The 21773-nt window shown below is 38.7% G+C and overlaps 2 protein-coding genes across 2 annotated transcripts; one reads left to right on the top strand and one right to left on the bottom strand.

Moving 5' to 3' along the window:
- The first annotated feature begins 6078 nt into the window (after positions 1 to 6078).
- Positions 6079 to 6624, top strand: LOC144450014 (transmembrane protein 79-like). The gene has a single exon (XM_078140581.1). The coding sequence runs from the start codon at positions 6079 to 6081 to the stop codon at positions 6622 to 6624; it is 546 nt and encodes a 181-aa protein (XP_077996707.1).
- Positions 6625 to 16214: 9590 nt separating this feature from the next.
- LOC144450013 (uncharacterized) lies at positions 16215 to 20396 on the bottom strand. The gene has a single exon (XM_078140580.1). The coding sequence runs from the start codon at positions 20394 to 20396 to the stop codon at positions 16215 to 16217; it is 4182 nt and encodes a 1393-aa protein (XP_077996706.1).
- Positions 20397 to 21773: the final 1377 nt, after the last annotated feature.

Below are 21773 nucleotides of genomic sequence, written 5' to 3'. Positions count from 1 at the left end.
ACAACGTCGAACACAATTATTGAAAGTGGATCTTCAAAGAGTGGATCTTAAACTGCGTACCTAGTTTAATAGTTTTTTAGGGCCACCAAATATTCCAAAAAGAGATCTGCCGTTTTATCAGTATGAAATGTTTTAAAATAAGGAACAAGATGTAAATGAGATCGAGCGCATCTTCGGAGTCACTGCATGCAGCATAGCAGGCGACCTCACGTTGAACGACTTTTCCCGTCTTTTTTTGAGTTTCACTCGCTGACATTATAATTCCGACTTGCTATCTTCAAATGAAGGAGACTTTCAAGACTACTGTTACTCACGGAAAATGCACAGTGCACGTGCGCACTTCTTTTGTACTTTCCCGCACAAAGAATTTTTAATTTGCTGCAAAAAGTTAAAAAAATTTAACTGGACACATTTTATTCAAAGTTAAGCCAGGGTACAATAGCGATACAAGATACATATTAGCCAAGAGTCAGCAGTGTACAGTCACTTTAGTGAACTATCCATTTAAATCGTGCATGCTAGGAATCGTCACGTAAATAACGATTTTAATAGCATCGCTTTGTATTCAAAAAGTAGCTTTTTTGTCTTTCTTTTTTCCTAAATCTCAGGGGGGGGGGCTGCCCCCTTAACCCCAGGCTACGGTACTGTATACATACATACATACATACATACATACATACATACATACATACATACATACATACATACATACATACATACATACAGACAGACAGACAGACAGACAACCAGACAGACAGACAGACAGGCAAGCACGCTATACCAAAACAGTTGCAGTGTGACCGTAATGTTAAAAGACCTGCAATGGGAAACCTTAGAAAACAGGAGAAAGTGTACCTGACTCACCATGACATATAAAACAATTAATGCCAAAGTTGACATTCCCACTGAAGAACACTTCAAACTTATAGAACAATCTCGTCATCCCAAATATGATCACAGAAATGGGAAAATTTGCAACTTCTTACTAGTGTACTGTACTTTGGAATAGTTTATCTCTAGATCCTAGAGTCAAGCCAGCTAGGAGTGATTTTTGATTACTAACTTCAGGAATGACTTTTTACAATATAAGCTATGAGCAATGTCTGAATCTTATTTCTGTCTACATGTATAATACCCTCAGTAAAACAAAAAGATTTCAACTATAGAAATGCTGTAACAAATAGGCGATAAATAAATAAATAAATAGCTGATTAAACAAACAAACAAACAAACAAACAAACAAACAAACAAATAAAGAATTCTTTTTTACACACACCATAACTAACTGTAATAATCTGACTAATACCATTCTCTATGTTCTGTCTATTGGAATCTTACTAAGGGAACTTGCAAACCTGCCATCTTGAATGTTGCATCATGGGAAATATGATAATAAATGTCAATCGATCGATCAGTGTTGTAAACAATATTGTTAAATTGTTTGTAACCACAACTAATCAATCCATGGTTAACCTGACCATTGTAGGAGGTTTATTCTAGATTAGGTACTACGATAACCACAGACAATCCCATAGTCCTTTGCATCTGAGCATGCTCAGTCTGGATTGCAAGTTCCCTATTAGGAAAACACGGCGAAGTTGTTTTACATTCCCATTTTTTATTGGACAACAAATTTCCTTTTTTTAGTAAACTTTATCATTTTAGGATTTTTACCGTTTTTATTTATCTTTTCCAGAAAACAGACACGCGCAGTATTTGAAGAGGATATGTCATGTGGCTATGTATATGCTAGTCACGTGATTAAATGTCGTACTTTGCTTGATTTGTTTGTTTATATATGTTGTGTGCACTTTGTAATCATTTTTATAATTTTTATAATTTTATTCATTAACAAAACATGTCTAGTTACTTTAATAATGTGATTGCTGTATATCATTAATATAATGTTATTAAATTTCGTTTTTTGTTTTATAATTTCAAATCAATATTGTCAGTTATTTTAAAAATATTTGTATATATTGCGATTTTCAAATGACAAAACACAACAGATAAACCAAAGGATTGCAAAGTTTTTGGCAATGACTGGTACCTTTATGCACTTCATCAATATCCAGAGTGTTTTATATAATATAATTATAATGTAATATGATATGTTTGAAATATTTTAATGAAAGTGCTTAGCTCTACTATTGTTATATAATGTAATATACTGTGGAAATATTTAAAGAATTAATGTAATAAAATGTAAATATTATATTTTTGTAATATTTGGAGAATGTAGTTAGATACTGTAATATCATATTCTATTATGTAATATTTCACTAACATATATTTTAATGTAATAAAATATAATGTAAATATTTTATTTTGTGTATTTATGATTGTTGTAGGTATATAATTGATATAATATAATATATATTGTGGAATATTTTTATATTGCTAGACAAAAAGATAAAAACCTCTGGGCCTTCCCTTTGTAAGTATTTGTAAATCGAGAAAAATATTTCAGTTTGTGTTCTACTAAGGTGTGAATTTATTAGCAAAGAACAATATAAAATATATTCAGAAGTGAACAATATATATTTACTGCTGTTTTTAATCTTCTTACATTGAGAGATATAAATGTATCAGAATCAAGTGTTTTACATAAATTTGCATACATTTGACGTGTCACCATGGGTTAGTGTAACCATGGTTCCATGTGGAGACATTTTTCAGAGTGTTGTATTTGATAAATAACATTTTTTTTAAAGAATTTTTTTAAAATTTACTTATTTATATATAAAATCCTGAGTTGTTTAGTAGATTTTAATGTTTGATTTTGAAGTAACTGTAATGAATACTTGAATCATAACACTAGATTATAAATTTGACACGAATGCCAACTTTCAATCTGATTAAAATCGGATGTAGTGAAACCAGCGAGATGTCTTTATTTACTTCTATTCCATTGTTTTGTTCCGGTTGATCCACAATTACTGCCACGTGACCACTTTGACATATATGGAGGATTTCTCTACCGGAGTTTAAGTCATATTTAGAGAGTTACCAAATATCTGCCAACGGTGTTTGAAGAGAAACATTTTGTTGGTTATTTTTTCTTTTAAAGTCTCTACAAGTTCGGAAAAAAATAAAATACGAAAAATAAAAAAAAAGAATTGTTTCCGGTCAGAACAGTTTGTCTAAAATGGTGCGACGATGCGATTTTTTTTAAATTCTCAACAAACCTGTCACTCAGTCAACTATTTATGGCAGTTACTGTTCTTTTTATTTAGTACTCTTAGAGCAAGTGTGTATGTAGGGCAGATGTCATTTGCTTGTTCATGATTGGCTCGCTCTGCACTGAGTTGTCATAAGTTCACTGAAGTGGGGAGAGTTATTTTTATGTTTTCCTCAAGGATCTGCAGACTGCATAGGCTTGACAAACACGAAAAAAAAACGACTTGAGATGTTTTAAGTGATGCGCGCGCTGACCAGAAACAATTATTCTTTTTTTGGCCGAATAAGATGTAAAAAAGCTGCAACGTGACTTCTACTCATTTTACTGTCCAATGAAACGTTCATATCAAATTTTGTGAGTGCAGCGCCCTCTTCGGCTAAATGCTGACGATTCTGGCAAGGTAGTCGACCTCGGTCAGCGTTCTTTCCTATCGTACGTTTGCTACTTATGTAATGGTATTACGTATTTATCATCTTGGATCAACTATATGATAGGTTGAACTCTTTCAGCTGTTCTTCGACGACAAACAATGAGATAGTTGTACAAGAAACACACCCTAAAACCGTGACTGTGAGATTTCTAAAATGGCCACACTTAGTTCAAACCAACAATCTGTGTTGAAACAAATCATCGGTGCGTTGGTGCTCAATGTCACCACGTTAGTCGTTGCTAACCGTTTTCTACCACTATCCACACCCACTTTGCCGAGTTTGACCGAGCGACTAGTGTACACACTACGATGGCAAATCTTCGAAGTGCTCGTATTCGTAGCTGGGATCCTTTACGTCTCAAAGACACGTTTCACGACACGGCAGTCCAACCCATTGGTGAAGAAAGACTTCGAATTACTCGACATTCCTTTGCGATACACACAGAATACGCTGGAACAACTCATCATAAGTTTGGTGGGAAAATGGATCCTGGCGTCCTACATGGATGAAGCAGGAATGAAACTTATTCCAGTACTGGTTTTCCTGTTTGTCTTTGCCAGGATTGTTTTCTGGATTGGCTATACTAGTGATCCGATGTTCCGTGCCGTTGGGTTTTCCTTGACTATTCAACAAAATATGGGTTTGGTGTGTTATGCAGTGTATTGTATCGTGGTGTACGGCTCAACATACAAACTGTAAACAGTTAACTGTGACAATCGAACAAAACAAACATCATCAAAATTGATGAGTCACTTATTAATTCTGTTCAAGTTTAGATTGAATCAGACAACGCGTTTACCATAGGCAGTCGAATCAATTTGTATGAGTAAATTAAATAATACTTCATATTTTACAAAAACAATTGATTCCAGTGCCTACGACGTTTACTGTCGTAAAGTACCTCAGTTATGATCACACAAGAGTCTAGACTCTCTCACAGTCCTCGAAGCTTCGCATAAATAGCTGAAACTTGGGTTGTTTTGTATGTATCTACTAGTATCCCAGTATCCCTGTAATGTGCGCCCTCATCGATCACATAGGGCTAACATTTTGTTGATGTGTTGATGTATTAGGCTTTAAATTTTAAAAAATTCATACAAATTGATTCGAGTGCCTATGATTGTACACTTGAAACTCGCAAGTTAGAGCATTTTTCCCCGGCTGACGCGACGAAAAATAATAACGCCTTTCGGCGTTGGCTGATAAGACTCGCCGTAGAGGGCAGTCATGTATGACGATGACTCGATTTAGCTCCATTTCTAAAATGTTTTGTTACAAATGTCAATATACTGGTGTAATACAATAGCAATAAACCGTCTCTGGTGATGGTAAACCCCCGGGGGTATACCCCTAGGTTTTGACCAGTTGACTCCATACGTTGTTGACTTCTACATGCCTTGGTCAAAACCTCGGCGTATACCATTATTAGTGATATTATCGAGTGCTTTTTCAGCCATTCTCGCCAGCCAGAGTTATTATTTCTAAAATGGCCGCTCGTTAAGAACGTTGCCGTAAAACAGTCCGTGGTTTGCGACGATGATTTTCAGTATTTCCTGAGAGAATGTTTAGTATACATGAGAGCGTATACCACCCCAGGGTGTGTTTTATTGCTTAAATAATCGTGCTATGATTGAGATTCTGAAGAATAAAAGAGAAAGTTATTTTATTTTCACTGTAATTTTTATTGCATTAATTATTTAAATCTAGATTTCAGATGGAACAGTTGTTCGCATTTAGTGAGATATTTCTTTTATATTGTTTTATAATTTACACAAAAGGATAGGACCGCTGGGCCTTCACTTTGTAATAAGAATTGGTAAATCGAGAAAAATATTTCTGTTTGTGTTCTGCTAAGGTATGACTTTATCAGCAAAGAACAATATGAAATATATTCAGAAGTGAACAATTTATATTTACAGCTCTGTTTAATCTTCTTACATTGAGAGATATAAATGTATCAGAATCAAGTATTTTGCATAAATTTGCATACATTTAACGTGTCACCATGGATAAGTGTAACCATGGGTACATGTGGAGACGTTTTTCTGAGTGTTGTATTGGAAGGAGTTTAAGTCATGTTTGGAAAGTCATCAAATATCTGCCGACGTTGTTGGAAAATGAACTTTTTGTCTGTTATTTTTCTTTTAAAAGTCACAACAAAGTTCGAAAAATTAGGCATAAAAATTCATAAATAAGATGCAACATGACCTCTTCACAATTAATTTACTGCTTTGTGAACTTCGGTAATGCAGCGCCCTCTTCGACTAAGTGATGACGGCAGACAGTAGACCAATAGACCTCGGTCAGTGTCCTCTTTACTCAGTAGGGTTGCTATTTACATATGGTTTTACGTATATAGTTTGGGGTCAGCCTCATGATATAGCTAGGTTACATTCTTTCAACTAGTCTTCGACGAGATAGTGGTGCAAGAAACACACCCTATTCTGTGACTGCGAGATTTCAAAAATGGCCACACTTAGTTCAAACCAACAATCTGTCGTGAAACAGTTCATCGGTGCGTTGGTGCTCAATGTCACCACGTTAGTCGTTGCTAACCGTTTTCTACCACTATCCACACCCACTTTGCCGAGTTTGACCGAACGACTCGTGTACACATTACGATGGCAAATCTTCGAAGTGCTTGTATTCCTAGCTGGGATTTTTTACGTCGCAAACACACGTTTCCTGACCCGGCAGATCAACCCCCTGGTGAAGAAAGACATCGAATTACTCGACATTCCTTTGCGATACACACAGAATACACTGGAACAACTCATCATTAGTTTGGTGGGAAAATGGATCCTGGCGTCCTACATGGATGAAGTTGGAATGAAACTTATTCCAGTACTGGTTTTCCTGTTTGTCTTTGCCAGGATTGTGTTCTGGATTGGCTATACTATTGATCCGATGTTCCGTGGTGTTGGGTTTGCCATGACCATGCAACAAAATACGGGTTTGGTTTGTTATGCCGTGTATTGTATCGTGGTGTACGGCTCAACGTACAACCTGTAAGCATTAACCCCGATCAGGTCATCGAACAAAGTACCATCGAACAAAACAAACATCTTAAAAAATGATGAGTCACTTATACATTCTGTTCACGTTAAGATTGAATCAGACGAGTTCACTGTAATATAGTTATGTACCTTTAGTGTCCTTTACCCGGCATCGTGCCGCTGGGGGCGCTGCCTGGGGGAGAGCACCCGAAATCAGAGTTGGGCGAGTTGATCATGAAATCTCGTTTCCCCAGACTCTCGTTTAGGGTGGTTTCGTAGGCAGAGCCCCCAGTGGCGAGAGGCTGGGTAACCGAGACTAAAAGTACCTCATTAGTTATGATCATACATGAGTCGCAATTTCGGCATGTGACAATTCTCGCTGGTCATCGTGCGCGCGGGGAGTTACCATTTAGATAACAAATCAACACATACTTAGACCATATTTAAAGTTGGTCGCTTTATTATCCACTTTGAAGTACAGTTTTCATTCCACTTCAAAGATGTTTTGTTACAAATTTCAATATACTAGTATAATACAACAGCAATAAACCGTCTCTGGTGATGGTAAACCCCCGGGGGTATACCCCTAGGTTTTGACCAGTTGATTCCATAGGTTGTTTACTTGTACATGGTCGAAACCACAATGTATACCATTATCAGGGATATTATCGAGTGCATTTTGAACATTTCCAGTGTGTACTTAAGAGTGTATACCACCCAAGGGTGTTTTATTGCTTAAATAATCGTACTGTGATTGAGATTCTGAAGAAAGGTTATTTTCTTTTAACTGTAATTGTTACTAGATTTACTCTTTAAAATCTAGATTTCAGATGGAATAGCTAGTGTTGTGCCTTAACACATTTAGTAAACGTCTCATGGTTAAAAATGATCAAGTAAATTCATTTGGCAAATTGTTACTACCAAACTAGAGTGACTATAGAGTTTCAATTCTCCTTTACACAATCGACTGTGAGGGCGCTGTTCTTCCGGCAGAATTTGTCAAATTATATGTTATCTCCACAATGGTAGAGGGCGCTATATTCCATCTTCTGGTTTGAACGGTTATTAGGTGGCACACTGCAATGTTTTTTTACGTTTGACACGTTTTTTGTTACGAATTAGATTACACAAAATACAGACACTGGTACCACACAAGCATATAAAGTGATACATTTTATCTCACTGTAAACACTGAGTGACAAATTAACATCACTGGTGGATGGGACAAGGAAGATGCAAACACATAACAGTATATTTGTTTTCACAAAGATAATATCTAGCATTCATGTGCATGCACGCCATCAGTACCTGTAATTCGTTTGTGTAATTTGTAATAAAAACGTGTAAGACGTAAGCATATTGTACCACGTAGTAGCCCTTTCTACAATGGAAACCGGAAGAGAGAAAATAGCGCCCTCTACCGTTGAGGGGGTTAACATATACTGTGTGGGATGTAAAACACATCATGCTGCCAAAGTGAAATGCTATAGTCTTTCTGGTTTGGTAGTAGCTGTACCAACAGAGTAGTTATCACACAAGACAGGCAGTACTTTAATGTGAAAGGTGTACACAAACAATCGCATTTTGAGATATTGACTTAAGGGGCCTTTTAAAAAGGAAACCCTTATATTTATTGCTGACTAGATTATCTTGTTGACCAGTGTGAATATCAGGTAGGAGTCTTTCATCAAATGACATCATCCTATGACGTCATCGGATGATTCATTCATGTCGTCCATATACCGTCAAGCGTCACATTGGTTAGTCTATAGAGGCTATACACTGTTTTGATTGCGATAAATCTCCTGTACCACATCTAGGGAAATGCCTTAATCTAGCACCAAATATGGTGCTAAATTTTAAATTTCCACCACCACCACCACCACCACCACCACCACCACCACCACCAGCAGCAGCTGTGTACTACTTTTGATAAAACAAACAATGCGCTATTGTGTTCTCGCGTTTCTTACTTTCAGAGAAGTGAATCTGTAGACAAACGTTACCACGATCACAGTAATATAATGGAATAAAAATGCAGAGAGATAAGTTATAGGTCTGCTTATTGTAATCCTTGATTCTTTGCTATTGCAATAAAATTGTCTCAAATAATATTTGGTTATGATTTTGGTCCACAAAAAATACTATTCAGATCCGATAGAAAAGTCAACTTGGACAACGATGCAGTAAATATTGTAACAATCCAATTTCAAGCCCTTCATGACAAACAACACTTTTCATATGAAGCACGCCCCCACATGACAAAACCTGATTGATGCGATTTACATAGTACTGCCCAATAAGATGATTCGTTATAGTGGACGAGCTTAACAAGATGATGCTTGCCGATACATCACAAACCCTGATTTGTGCAATTTCGGAAATTTGTTAATTTGTTCAAGAAAACTCAAACCCAGTCAAAATCAAGAAAAAAATCTGGAATCACTGCAGAACTTTTTGACGTAAAAGTTACAATGTTCTCAAATTGAAGTCATTTTAGATCAAATATGGCCGCCACAATACTAAATTATTGACTTGAAAACAAGAGGGTGAACGGAAACATTCCTTTCATCGTCTCATATTTCATATGGCAGAGTTAGAGCATTCTTGGCGCAACGAAAAATAAGCGTTGGCTGATAAGAGTCGCCGTAGTATGGTGATGTATGACGATGAGTTAGAGAGATGTGAAGTACTTTGATTTTCAGCGAAATTTGTCCCCAGTCCACATTGTAAAGGATAAGGGTTATGTATGGCCGTTGGGGGTGTGTTTCATATACGAAAAAGTGATGCATGCCTTCAAAGATGAGCTCACAGAAAATTTAAAATTGGAAAGCCTCGATACCCCATGATGGAAAAAGAAAGACGAATTCTTCCATTTTTAATATATTCCAATAAATGAATATCTTCAACACTGGCAGAAACTCTGATAGTTTCTTTTCCCACACATATGTAAAGTGTCTGGAAGCAAAGAGAAGACTTGTTAGAACAAGAAATGATGTGACGATGAAATTACAGTTTTGTGAATCTATCTTACTTCTGCGACATAGAAGTGCATTGTAATTACAAACATCTATCTATCTATCTATCTATCTATCTATCTATCTATCTATCTATCTATCTATCTATCTATCTATCTATCTATCTACCTACCTACCTACCTACCTACCTACCTACCTACCTACCTATCTACGTCTGTCTGTCTGTCTGTCTGTCTGTCTGTCTGTCTGTCTGTCTGTCTGTCTGTCTGTCTGTCTGCATGTGCCCTTTTGCCCTTCCTGGCTCTATCTGTCTCTGTTATACTCTGTCTGTCTGTCTGTCTGTCTGTCTGTCTGTCTGTCTGTCTGTTTGTCTGTCTGTCTGTCTGTCTGTCTGTCTGTCTGTCTGTCTGTCTGTCTGTCTGTCTGTCCTTTCTCCCCCTCCCCCTCTCTCTCAGCATATGTGTAAACAAATACATAAATATATCTTTGAGCAATGTCTCTTGAGTTGTTGAGTTAATGAGTTTTTACCTGACGTTGCTTATATAAAGCCTTGGGCAATCACTACCATTGCACTGACCAATATCAAAGATATTCCAGTGACATGTCCGCTGGCCACATCTGAAAACAATTTAGGAAATTGATTATCAATTGTATAGTCATAGATTTATTGCACAGCGGAAACAAAATATATATAGTATCCAACCAAAAAGAAATGTGTTTAAGTTATTAAATATGGTAATCTACACCTGTGTAGGATTCCTTTGTTGAGTGGGATAATATTAATAGTTCAATGTTTTAATAAAAAATAACATCTTATATTTAAGTCTCAGACCCCCATCCTCATCTAACTAAATTGAAAATTGCTTCAAAGCACAAAATTTCAAATCAGTACACGTTTTAAGAATATTTCAACACCCGACAACGCTAACCACCAAAGCTAATGAAGAAGGAGACTTAGTTAGGCCTTTTAATATATAATTACCTGTAGTAGTATCTGCAGCTGTTGTTATTTCTGTAAATAATCAAATTAATTTAAATAAGACATTTAATCTGAATAAATATGTACAAATTGTTAAAAAAATGTATAGTTACAGTCTGTCTGTATGTGTCTGTGTCTGTCTGTCTGTCTGTCTGTCTGTCTGTCTGTCTGTCTGTCTGTCTCTGTCTGTCTGTCTGTCTGTCTATATGTATGTATGTATGTATGTATGTATGTATGTATGTATGTATGTATGTATGTATGTATGTATGTATGTATGTATGTCTGTCTGTCTGTCTGTCTGTCTGTCTGTCTGTCTGTCTCTGTCTGTCTGTCTGTCTATATGTATGTATGTATGTATGTATGTATGTATGTATGTATGTATGTATGTATGTATGTATGTATGTATGTATGTTAGTCTGTCTGTCTGTCTGTCTGTCTGTCTGTCTGTCTGTCTGTCTGTCTGTCTGTCTGCCGGGATTGTGTCACGGATTATTCTAAATACCTGGACAAACATCTTTGGTTCCCGCCTTTGAGGGTGCAGTGCCAAATCCAATACACTTGTAGTCGTTGCTGTCGTCTGTATCACCAGTGGCGGTAGCAACAGCACACACGTGACTGTATGCCTCACAGTTTGCACTGTCCAGGGTTAGTGTGGCGTTGATGTTGGTTATGTCCTCAGTATCTCCTGCCGCTATTGGGAACGGTGAAGGGGTAAACGTCGCGGAAAATGCTGCAGACGCGTTTTCTGCAGAATACTCTTCGAACATGCAGAAGCAGACATCAATGGCTGTAACTGAGGCATCAGTGCCGCCATTTTTAGCCTTCGCGCTCACGTCAAAGTTGATCGTGACCGCAGTGTCAACGTTGTAAGTTATGGTGTCGGGATCTGTGACAGTAAACGTTTTCAAGTCGACATCTGCAGACAAAAAATATAAAAATTGTCATATTTTTCCGCAATATTTATCATCGTTCACCCCCAAGGGTAAATACGAGTATAACCTCGGGGGCCGTGTCACCACGAATCGCTAGGCAGGACACAAAAAAGGGTTACTTTTTAGCCAACAGAATCCAGGGAGGGCTATATTTTACGCAACAGACCGGGCATCTATACCGTAAAGTGCAAATTCATTATATTTTCTCAAGTTACCGTGTTACATATACTGAATGTAGGTTTAGGAAAGGCAAGTGAAAATTTTGAAAGGTAAATGTTCATTTATAAATGGTCTTTCGTTTCTGTGTGTGTCTCAGAGCAAATTTAATTGTTTGTTTGTTTGTTTGTTTGTTTGTTTGTTTGTTTGTTTGTTTGGTTCTGTGTTGTTTAAATCATACTGAACGATTGAATAGTTCCCCTCGTTACAAAAAAAGTCAAAAGTCTTCATTAAAAAAATATGTCCCAATCTTTTGTAAACAAACGTTTCAATTCCGATTTCAGTCCAGGAGTTTGGGGTAATAAATTTAAGTAACTGTTCACTATTAGACAGAATTGACAAACGTATTTACTGGAACAGAAAATAAGACTCACCCTGAGCACCAACGTTGATGACCACGCACAATAACAGTACAGTCAGCGAAATTATGAATCTGTTAACAAAAATGTATACTTGTTAGAGATCTTAATTAGACTCTCAGGTTTAATTAATTAATTAATTAATTTAACTTAATTAACTCAAGATCTTAATTAATTAAGTTCATGTCTTAAATTAAATGCACTGTATAAAATTTCTACTCAAATCTCAAGTAGAGTTACTCGTCTTTGACTCGTAGGAACACGGTCCCTTAGGTCACTTGTATTTCACTAGGATGAGCGAAGGAATATATTTGGGAAAAGTATATAATTGTGCACTTGTAATTGTGTTCTGATTTCACTTGAACATGAGGCTTTCATGACTACCACTTTAAAACCAGTATTATAGATAGATGTCACCCGATGGGTATTGTTACTATAGTAACAGAGGAATCGTGCAATTGAAGTAAAATACTTGTCTTGATTGTGAGCATAAATGTAAGTTCCTTGTCGCCATGGTAACGACAAAACGTTTGTGTGATGTTGCTGACGTAGGGTTATAAACAATTCATGAAATTCAGTAAGCTTCATTCTGTTTCTGAGCGTCGCCGATTTCAAGGACAACATCACTTCATTGAATTCTAATAATAAAATGCTGGTAGCATGCTGAAAAGGGTATTGAACTGGTACAGCTTGCACGGTCACAAGTGCTGTTTAATAATGATTTGTGTTTCTGTGACAAATATTTTTGGGCGTAAAAATGAGAAAGGCGTGTCATTTTTATTTTGGCAGTTGCAGACGATATTCATTTTGGCGCTGATAAGAGACATTGTGTCTGAAAGCGCAGCACTACCGATTTTATTTTGCGTTCGTGACACTCACGTTTATAAAAAAAACCCAAAACCCAAAACCCAACAACTGATATGCGAGTGTCATTTTTATCAGGCCGATGTCATTCATTTTGGCAGACGTTGACGATATACATTGAGCGTCACAGAAAGGCAATATGCGGAATGTTGTTTGTGCTTGTGTGGCATACGTGTTTTTGACCGAAAAGAGAAATAAGTATTTGGCAGACGACATTTTTTGGTACCTCATTTGCATATCTAGCGTCATCTCTTTAGTGAGACTGTTTCCTGTTTGTTTGTTTGTTTGTTTGTTTGTTTGTTTGTTTGTGTGTGTGTGTGTGTGTGTGTGTGATGCGCGTATTTTGTCGTAAAATTATATATTTTGTCTACGGATCGATCGGACTAGACTGACTTCTAATCAGGGGACTGAAATTTTGAGTGTGTTAATGGTCCCACCATATGGCGTTCTGTTTTAGTTTTCTTGCTTCTATTTTTATATAGTGTGACAATAAACGTGTGTGTAAACTAGCTATGATCTTATTGTTTTGAAATGGAAACCCCTAAACCAGAACAATGAAACGCTTTGCTGTTTGCTGACCTCACCCGTGCCGTGACGTAGGTATTCCAATTAGTACATCTGTGTTTGACCTTGTACGGTCGCGCATTCATTTTGCTGTATTGATTCACTGATATTAAACCAACTAATTGGGTGTGTCCTATGTGAAGTCACTACATCAACAACAAATGTCTCTGCGATACATAAAATAATGTTCGTCTGAGTCAGTACTTTCACAAACAGAACCTGAGAACCAATGACAAGTTGTAATTTTAGCTGATTTTTTAAATATAGATTTCTACGTTGAAGTGACTAACTACTTTCGTTCTATACTATCTATTGGGCGTTTGTGATCAGGCTCATTGATCGTGATAGTTCATTTAACAGCTTGGGCAAGCTTCTCCAAAAGAGTTGTATTATCGATCAAAATCGATTATATGGTCACTAACCTCGCTTGTCAGGCTTTGCGACATTCTCGATTGAATAGCACTTGTAGGATTAATACAGAAATAAACTCGACTTCAACTGTTTTACTAATAATAAAGTCACTCAATTATCCAATCTCAGTCCGTACGTTTTCACGGTACTTACATTTCGGCGACTCTACTCGGAAAGGAGGTCATTTGAATAAACGAGCAATGAATTATATAACTCTTTTAGATTTACTAAGGTCATTCAAGGTGAGCCCATAAGTGTACGTGGTAGTTCAAGTCCACGACTTGAACGAGGGCTCTTGGAATATACACATAATCGATTTTAACTGTTTTACAAGATCATTTAGTTGTACAATATCAGTCCACAAGTTCCTGTGCTACGTACAGGTTTGTGACTCGGAACGAGGTTTATATGGATAGACCTATATACACAAGCTTTATTCAAAATGTGTACTCGCAGCCTACAATTCACTCACTGTGCCATAACCCTGCCACATATACACAGACATTATACCAGCCCACAAGCTAATGTGTCACAGCTTTGCCAAATACATCTATTTAGTATAACACCACGTTGCCCCTGACAACTGATCGCTGTGACCTGGTTTGGATGTAGATGTGGAAAAATAATAAGAGATGGAGATGCAGTTGGGTACCGAATATTATCAAGTCATGACCACAAAATATGGGCCGTGGTATTTAGTAGAATTAAGCAATAAACCACCCCCTGGGGATGGTATACCAAGAGGTTTTGACCAGTGAACGAAATATATGCACGAGCGATAGCGAGTGCATATATTGAGTTCACTGGTCAAAACCGAGTGGTATACCTTCCCCAGGGGGTGGTTTATCGCTATTATATTATACCAGTATATTGAAAATATCGGAAACAAGATAAGAACTAACGTTTTCTCGTTTCATATGCGCCTCTGTGTCTAATTTGCATAACAATAACGCTGCTTTTCAAGACAGCTGATCTTGGCCTCAATGTGAACGTCGTGCAGCGACTGGATTTATTTTATCTGCTCGTCGTTTCTAGGGATAATCTGTACATTGATCGGCTCATTAAAAGTGCACAGTGATGAATAAACAACCTGTTTGACTCAAGGTATAAACTTGAAGTGGTTTATTAAATACAGCGTGCTTCGATCGTTCCCGGCCGAATTCGCGACTCGGTGAAGTGAGACGATAGGCATGGCGGCAGGTTGATATTTACAATGTATTTATATTACTGGAAGTTACGTCAGTAGATTTTCGGGTTTGAGGATTTCCCTCTCGGATTGATGACTGATACTCTAGGACAGGATCCCAGACAAATTTCTATTTAGATTAATGGTAAGTCGGCCAGTGTAACCTCTTTCACTTGCTTCATTTTTATGACAGGACAGGACAGCTCACCAATGTTTCCACTCCAGCCGCGCCGAGGCTGGGACCGCGACCGATCTCGTGCATGCCTAGCGCCTTGACCTTTAATAGTACATGTAGTAGGCGATGATTTGAACAAATACGCGATGACTGGGTTGCTTTCGAAATTTCCTTCATAATTTCTCATAAAATATTGTCTCATTGAGAGAAAATCCTCCTCTGACAATTCGAAGAGTTCACTATCAGTATCACGGCAATGTGGAATAAGTCGATTGTTTAGAAACAGGTTCTGGAAAGGAATGATGTCCACACACAACCAAGTACTATAAGAACAGCTACTCGTACTTTATTGACATCTAACAAAACTCCTACAGATCACACAGAAATAAGGGTTTTTATAGGCCTTACTACATTCCATACATATTGGCGCGAATTTGGTATTGACCTTCATATGATTGGTCAATTATGAAGAGAAAGGATTGGTAGTAAAGATTGTTTGAACTTGAGATTATCTAATTTGACATAACTTGATTGGTTATGGAGATTGTAGTCAGGATCCTAAATTTGACTCAAGCTCAGTGTATTTTTCATTCCCGATATTTCTCCGGGGCCGCGAAATGAATAGCATCATGCGTAGTATTGATCAAATTTAATGAGCGTATCAAACTGTTCAGTTCAGTCGTAACATTCAAATTGTATTGTGTCAAATTCTAGTCGTAGAATAAGGCAATGAATAAAAACTCAAAGTGATTAGATATCATAGTAGTAAGACTATATGCAAATAACTAGTATAGAGTTCTAGGTTCATATCGAGTAAATATAGTTGGATATATATCGAATCTAAATAACTAAAGTTCACACATTAAATTCAATCAGAATTCTGAATTCTGTCAAAGTCCTTAATGACAGTGTTCCGATGGTAGACGAGGCGTTGTTTATGTGTTAGCCCAGTCTTGAATACGTGAATCGATGTGTAGTTGGAAGTAGAATTTGAAATTTCGTAGTGAAGTCGAGTGGGGCGTTATGTAGCCTCCCGCCACAACGTAGAGTTCCGCGTTCATCTACGAAGAGTTTCAGTTGTCTAGCTAAATGTCCGAGTTTTCTACTCTCTTTTTGTAGTGAATGAATCTCGTTGCGATATTCTTCGCGTTGAATATCTTGTATCCATTTATGTTCAGCTTGTTGTATTTCTTCTGCGTCAGGTTGTTGTCCGGTTTTTGGTGAGTCGTCGCGTTTCATGCGAGCGATGAATCTGAGGACGTGTGCCGTAACGCGTAGTAGTTTAGGTAGTGATCCAAATCTATCGATATTGATAATTCGTTGTATACCAATACTCTGTGTTGTAGTAGTTGGCGAAGTGTCGTGATCAATGGTTGTATCAGTGAGGTCATTGTCCGAAACTGATACATGATTTATGGCACTGTCAAATAATTCGCAGACAGGCCAATCTCCATTTCGTAACCAAATTGGGCCGCTCCAAAAAAGGCTTGAATTCTGTAAGGCTTGCGTAGATATGCCACGTGTTACTAAGTCGGCGGGGTTGTCGGCAGTAGGACAATACTTGATTTCGCATGGAAATTCGTTGATTTCTCTGACGTGGTTATTAACGAAAACTGGTAATTTCTTCTTACCTTGAATCCAGTGAATGACGATTTGACTGTCAGACCATAACACACGTCTTGCAATGTTGACTTTGTCTTTCAAGGCATTGTATACGAATTTGATTAGGCGCGAACCGATTAGTGTGGCCATTAATTCTAAGCGTGGTAATGTCATTTCTTTGAGTGGTGCGACACGAGTCTTAGACATAATTAGTGAGGCGTGGTCCTTATTGCAGAGATAGACAGCGGCACCGTAGGCTTTTGGGCTAGCGTCGGCGAACACGTGTAATTCATGGACGTCTTTGTAGTCCGGATTATCAGAGAAGTATTGACGGCTAATTGAAGTAGATGAACTTACTTGTAGATCGGTTGCAATTTCTTGCCATTGGTTAGATAATTCTTCATCCAGTGGTTCATCCCATGCGACTTTCTGCTTCCAAAGTTCTTGAATGAATCGTTTTGCCTTCACAGTAATAGGCGATAGATATCCAAGTGGGTCGAATAAACTTGCAGTGATTTTGGCTACTTCCCGTTTTGTTATGAGAGTGTCCGGTACTTGTAATGGCATCTTATTGGCATAAGATAATTTGTCTGAGTCGGTGTCCCAGCGTAATCCGAGGACACTTACATTTGTATTCTCTTCAAGTTTTCCATCTCTTTCAGCGAGGCTACGAATTGCGTTATAATTAGATGACCACGAGCGTAGTTTAAATCCTCCAGTTTGCATTATTTCGTTCGCGTCTGTGTAGTATTTCCTTGCTTCTTGCGCGTCTTCAGTACCGGTGACAACGTTATCTACGTACATATTTTCACTGAGGTCGTTCGATGCCCATTTCTCCGCGTGGGTTTCTAAGTGTGTTTTCACGACAGCGTTTAAGATGAATGGAGAGCAAACTGCACCGAATAGAACAGATTTGAAGCGATAGACCTTGAATAAGCTCTCCGGATCGTTGGGATTGGATAACCATAGAAACTTGGTGAAGTCACGATCGCTTTGATCAAGTCGGACGTTAAGAAACGCTTTCTCTATGTCACTGACGATGGCAATGTTATTTAGACGAAATCTTAACAAGATAGCCGTAAGATCATTTAACAATGTAGGTCCAGTCTGAAGGCAATCGTTGAGGCTTGGCGTATCCTTTGAGGGTGTACAACTGCAATCGTACACAATACGTATAGGTGTCGTTGTTGAGTCTTTCTTTACGGAGTGATGCGGTAGATAGTGTCCGTGGGTGATATCATCATCGGTAACTTCTTCAATGAAATCTCGTGTTTCTTGGTCGCGGATAATTCTGTCATATACTTGTAGTAACTGTGGCGTTAGTCTTCGTGCTAATGATCGTGTCCGTTTCTCAGCAATGTGATAGTTACTTGGTAAAGGGGGGTGATCGGACTTCCATGGTAGCTTAGCAACGTATTTCCCATCTTCGATGCGTAGATGCGTAGCGCGGTAAGAATCGAAATCGATGTCTGAATTATCCGTAGTATTGTGTGTATCATGGATACCTATAGTCTCTAAGTCCCAGTATTGATGAACGTAAACGTCGTCTTGTTGAATGTCCGTATCAGTGTCTAGAATTGTTGTGAATATTGAATCATTCTCACCTTGAATTGGTACTGAACCAGAGAGTATGTAACCGAGTGACGACGACATGGCGATAGGTCCGGGTCCACGAACGATGTGGTTTCCAACGAGTTTCCAGAAGTAATCTATTCCTATCAATATAGATATCTCAAACGAATTAATTTCCGATGCGGGATGAGCCAGTGTTAGATCGCGTAGGTGGGGTAAATCAACTAGCGAGCGAGTGATTAAATTCTTCGTAGGTGGTGCGATCTTCGGGGTGATCATTGCGGAAATGTTGCATTTCCCTCCATTAATTGTACGTATCGAAAGTGTTGTAACGTCGAATTTTCGAGTGCGTGAATCGTCATCTCCAAATGTTGCGAGGTTGGTGACTCTTGAAGTCGTAGGTTTCGCTTTCAGTCTTTTAGCGAGGTCTGTGGTAACGAAGGAACGAGTAGCGCCCAAATCGAAGAGTATTGTAGCAGTTGCAGTAATGTCTCCTGAAGCGTTGGTGACTTGGGCGACTGCAGTTTGTAGAAGGAGTTGTCCTTTTTCTATATCAGTGTCAGCAGCTGAAGATAGAGTTACTTGAGTAGTAGTTTGCGCGGGAATCTGCTTTCCTTCCGAATTTGCGGTAGAAGTGTCGGCATCCTTTGTGGGAGTTATTCCTTTACATAACGAGGTGTGGTGTTTTCTCTTGCAAGTGCGACAACAAAACTTAGATTTGCAATCATTTACTCTGTGTTTACCTAGGCAATTGAAACAAAGTTTGTCTCGTTTTACAATGTCAAGGCGTTTCTCTTTGTCGGTCACGATATTACATTCGTTTGGAAGATGCGGTCCCTTGCAGAATGCGCACAATCTTGTCTTTTGCGGTTTGTCGGATGCTCCCTTTGTGTAGAAGGCGGCAGTTACAGGTGTTTCAAAGTCCGATTTACGTTCTTGTCCGATGAGTGTCCGTGAGGACCTGGCTCGAAGGGCGTGTACCTCCTTGCCGATGGCGTCCCGTAACTGAGACATTTTCCATCCCGCGTTGCCATGTTCCCTTGCAATCCTTTCGCGTATATCATCAGGTAGTTTATCCATAAGAATAGGTGCTATGCCTTGTCCGTATATGTCTTCCTCTTTGCCAAGTGTGCTAAGTGCGCGAACATAAGTCTCAATAGTATCATGAAAATCTCTCAGACTGTAGAGTTCGGCATTTGGTGCGGGTAATTCGTAGAAAGCTCTCATATATGCATCAGCTACTTCGTGAGTTTGACCATAGCGTTCTTCTAATATTGTCATTGCATGTCCGTAGTTAGCATTGTTAAGTGATATGCCCTCGATGGCACGTGCAGCTTCACCTCTTAGTTGTGAACGAAGATATTGAAATTTGTGTATGTTATCAAGATTTGGGTTCTCGTGAACGGAAGCAAACTCGTCTTTGAAACTCACCCATTTTAGTAGATCTCCGCTGAAGGTTGGGAGCGTCAGTTTTGGCAGGTTTACGAAATTCTTGGCTTGGTTCAGTGTTGAGGGGCCTGCTCTAGTGATAGTCGGATTCCTTGGCTGATCCGAGCTCTGTAGTTGCGCTGGTGGCTCTGAGTTGCGTTGTGTTGTCGATGGTTCCGTAGAAATTTCTCTTGTCTTGTTGTTGACGAAATCACAGTATATGAATTGCTTCGTATGTACTCGGTCAAGGTAGGTTTCTGATTCGTCGATGATGGCGGCTAATTCCTCTGCTTCGGCTAGTGCATAGATCTCTTTGTCAAGGTTGATGAGCTCCGTGTACTTGGACAGGATTCGCTCACGGTTGGCTCGGAGAGTTTGTAGTACCGTTGCATCGAATGCTCCGGTGTGTTCCATGTCTTCCTCTCCCTTCTCGAGGAGCCTTGTCATATGTCCGCGGTGGGCTGAGCGTGCAGCCTTCAACTTTTCGAGAGACTGTTGAGGGGTTGGTTGTGTATCGGGCATCCTGGTCTCGGCACCAAAAACAATGTGGAATAAGTCGATTGTTTAGAAACAGGTTCTGGAAAGGAATGATGTCCACACACAACCAAGTACTATAAGAACAGCTACTCGTACTTTATTGACATCTAACAAAACTCCTACAGATCACACAGAAATAAGGGTTTTTATAGGCCTTACTACATTCCATACATATTGGCGCGAATTTGGTATTGACCTTCATATGATTGGTCAATTATGAAGAGAAAGGATTGGTAGTAAAGATTGTTTGAACTTGAGATTATCTAATTTGACATAACTTGATTGGTTATGGAGATTGTAGTCAGGATCCTAAATTTGACTCAAGCTCAGTGTATATTTCATTCCCGATAGGCGGACTACAACTCAACGCTCGTAGACGAACAAAATTTGGACGCGTGCCAGCAGTGCATTATCGTACCAGCAGTGCATTATCACTCGTTTTAGACGCGCTAGTTCGATGTCTAGACCAATCAGATCCCTCGATTTCCACCATCAATATACTGGTATAATATAATATAATGTATATTATATTATACCAGTATATTGATGGTGGAAATCGAGGGATCTGATTGGTCTAGACATCGAACTAGCGCGTCTAAAACGAGTGATAATGCACTGCTGGTACGATAATGCACTGCTGGCACGCGTCCAAATTTTGTTCGTTTACGAGCGTTGAGTTGTAGTCCGCCGTGATACTGATAGTGAACTCTTCGAATTGTCAGAGGAGGATTTTCTCTCAATGAGACAATATTTTATGAGAAATTATGAAGGAAATTTCGAAAGCAACCCAGTCATCGCGTATTTGTTCAAATCATCGCCTACTACATGTACTAAGGTCAAGGTGCTAGGCATGCACGAGATCGGTCCCAGCCTCATCGCGGCGCGGCTAGCTGGAGTGGAAACATTGGTGAGCTGTCCTGTCCTGTCATAAAAATGAAGCAAGTGAAAGAGGTTACACTGGCCGACTTACTATTAATCTAAATAGAAATTTGTCTTGGATCCTGTCCTAAATCTGCTGAGGTAACTTCCAGTAATATAAATACATTGTAAATATCAACCTGTCTATCACTTCACCGTGTCACGAATTCGGCCGGGAGCGATCGAAGCGAGTCACGAATTCGGCCGGGAGCGATCGAATAAACCACTTCAAGTTTATACCTTGAGTCAAACAGGTTGTTTATTCATCACTGTGCACTTTTAATGAGCCGATCAATGTACAGATTATCCCTAGAAACGACGAGCAGATAAAATAAATCCAGTCGCTGCATCCTCAGTCGCTGCACAACATTCACATTATTGAGGCCAAGATCAGCTGTCTTGAAAAGCAGCGTTATTGTTATGCAAATTAGACACAGAGGCGCA

The sequence above is a fragment of the Glandiceps talaboti genome, chromosome 19 (assembly GCF_964340395.1).
Source record: "Glandiceps talaboti chromosome 19, keGlaTala1.1, whole genome shotgun sequence".
Lineage (NCBI taxonomy): Eukaryota > Metazoa > Hemichordata > Enteropneusta > Spengelidae > Glandiceps > Glandiceps talaboti.
The sequence above is the reverse complement of the archived record's forward strand: the minus strand, read 5'-3'. Positions and strand labels throughout refer to the sequence as shown.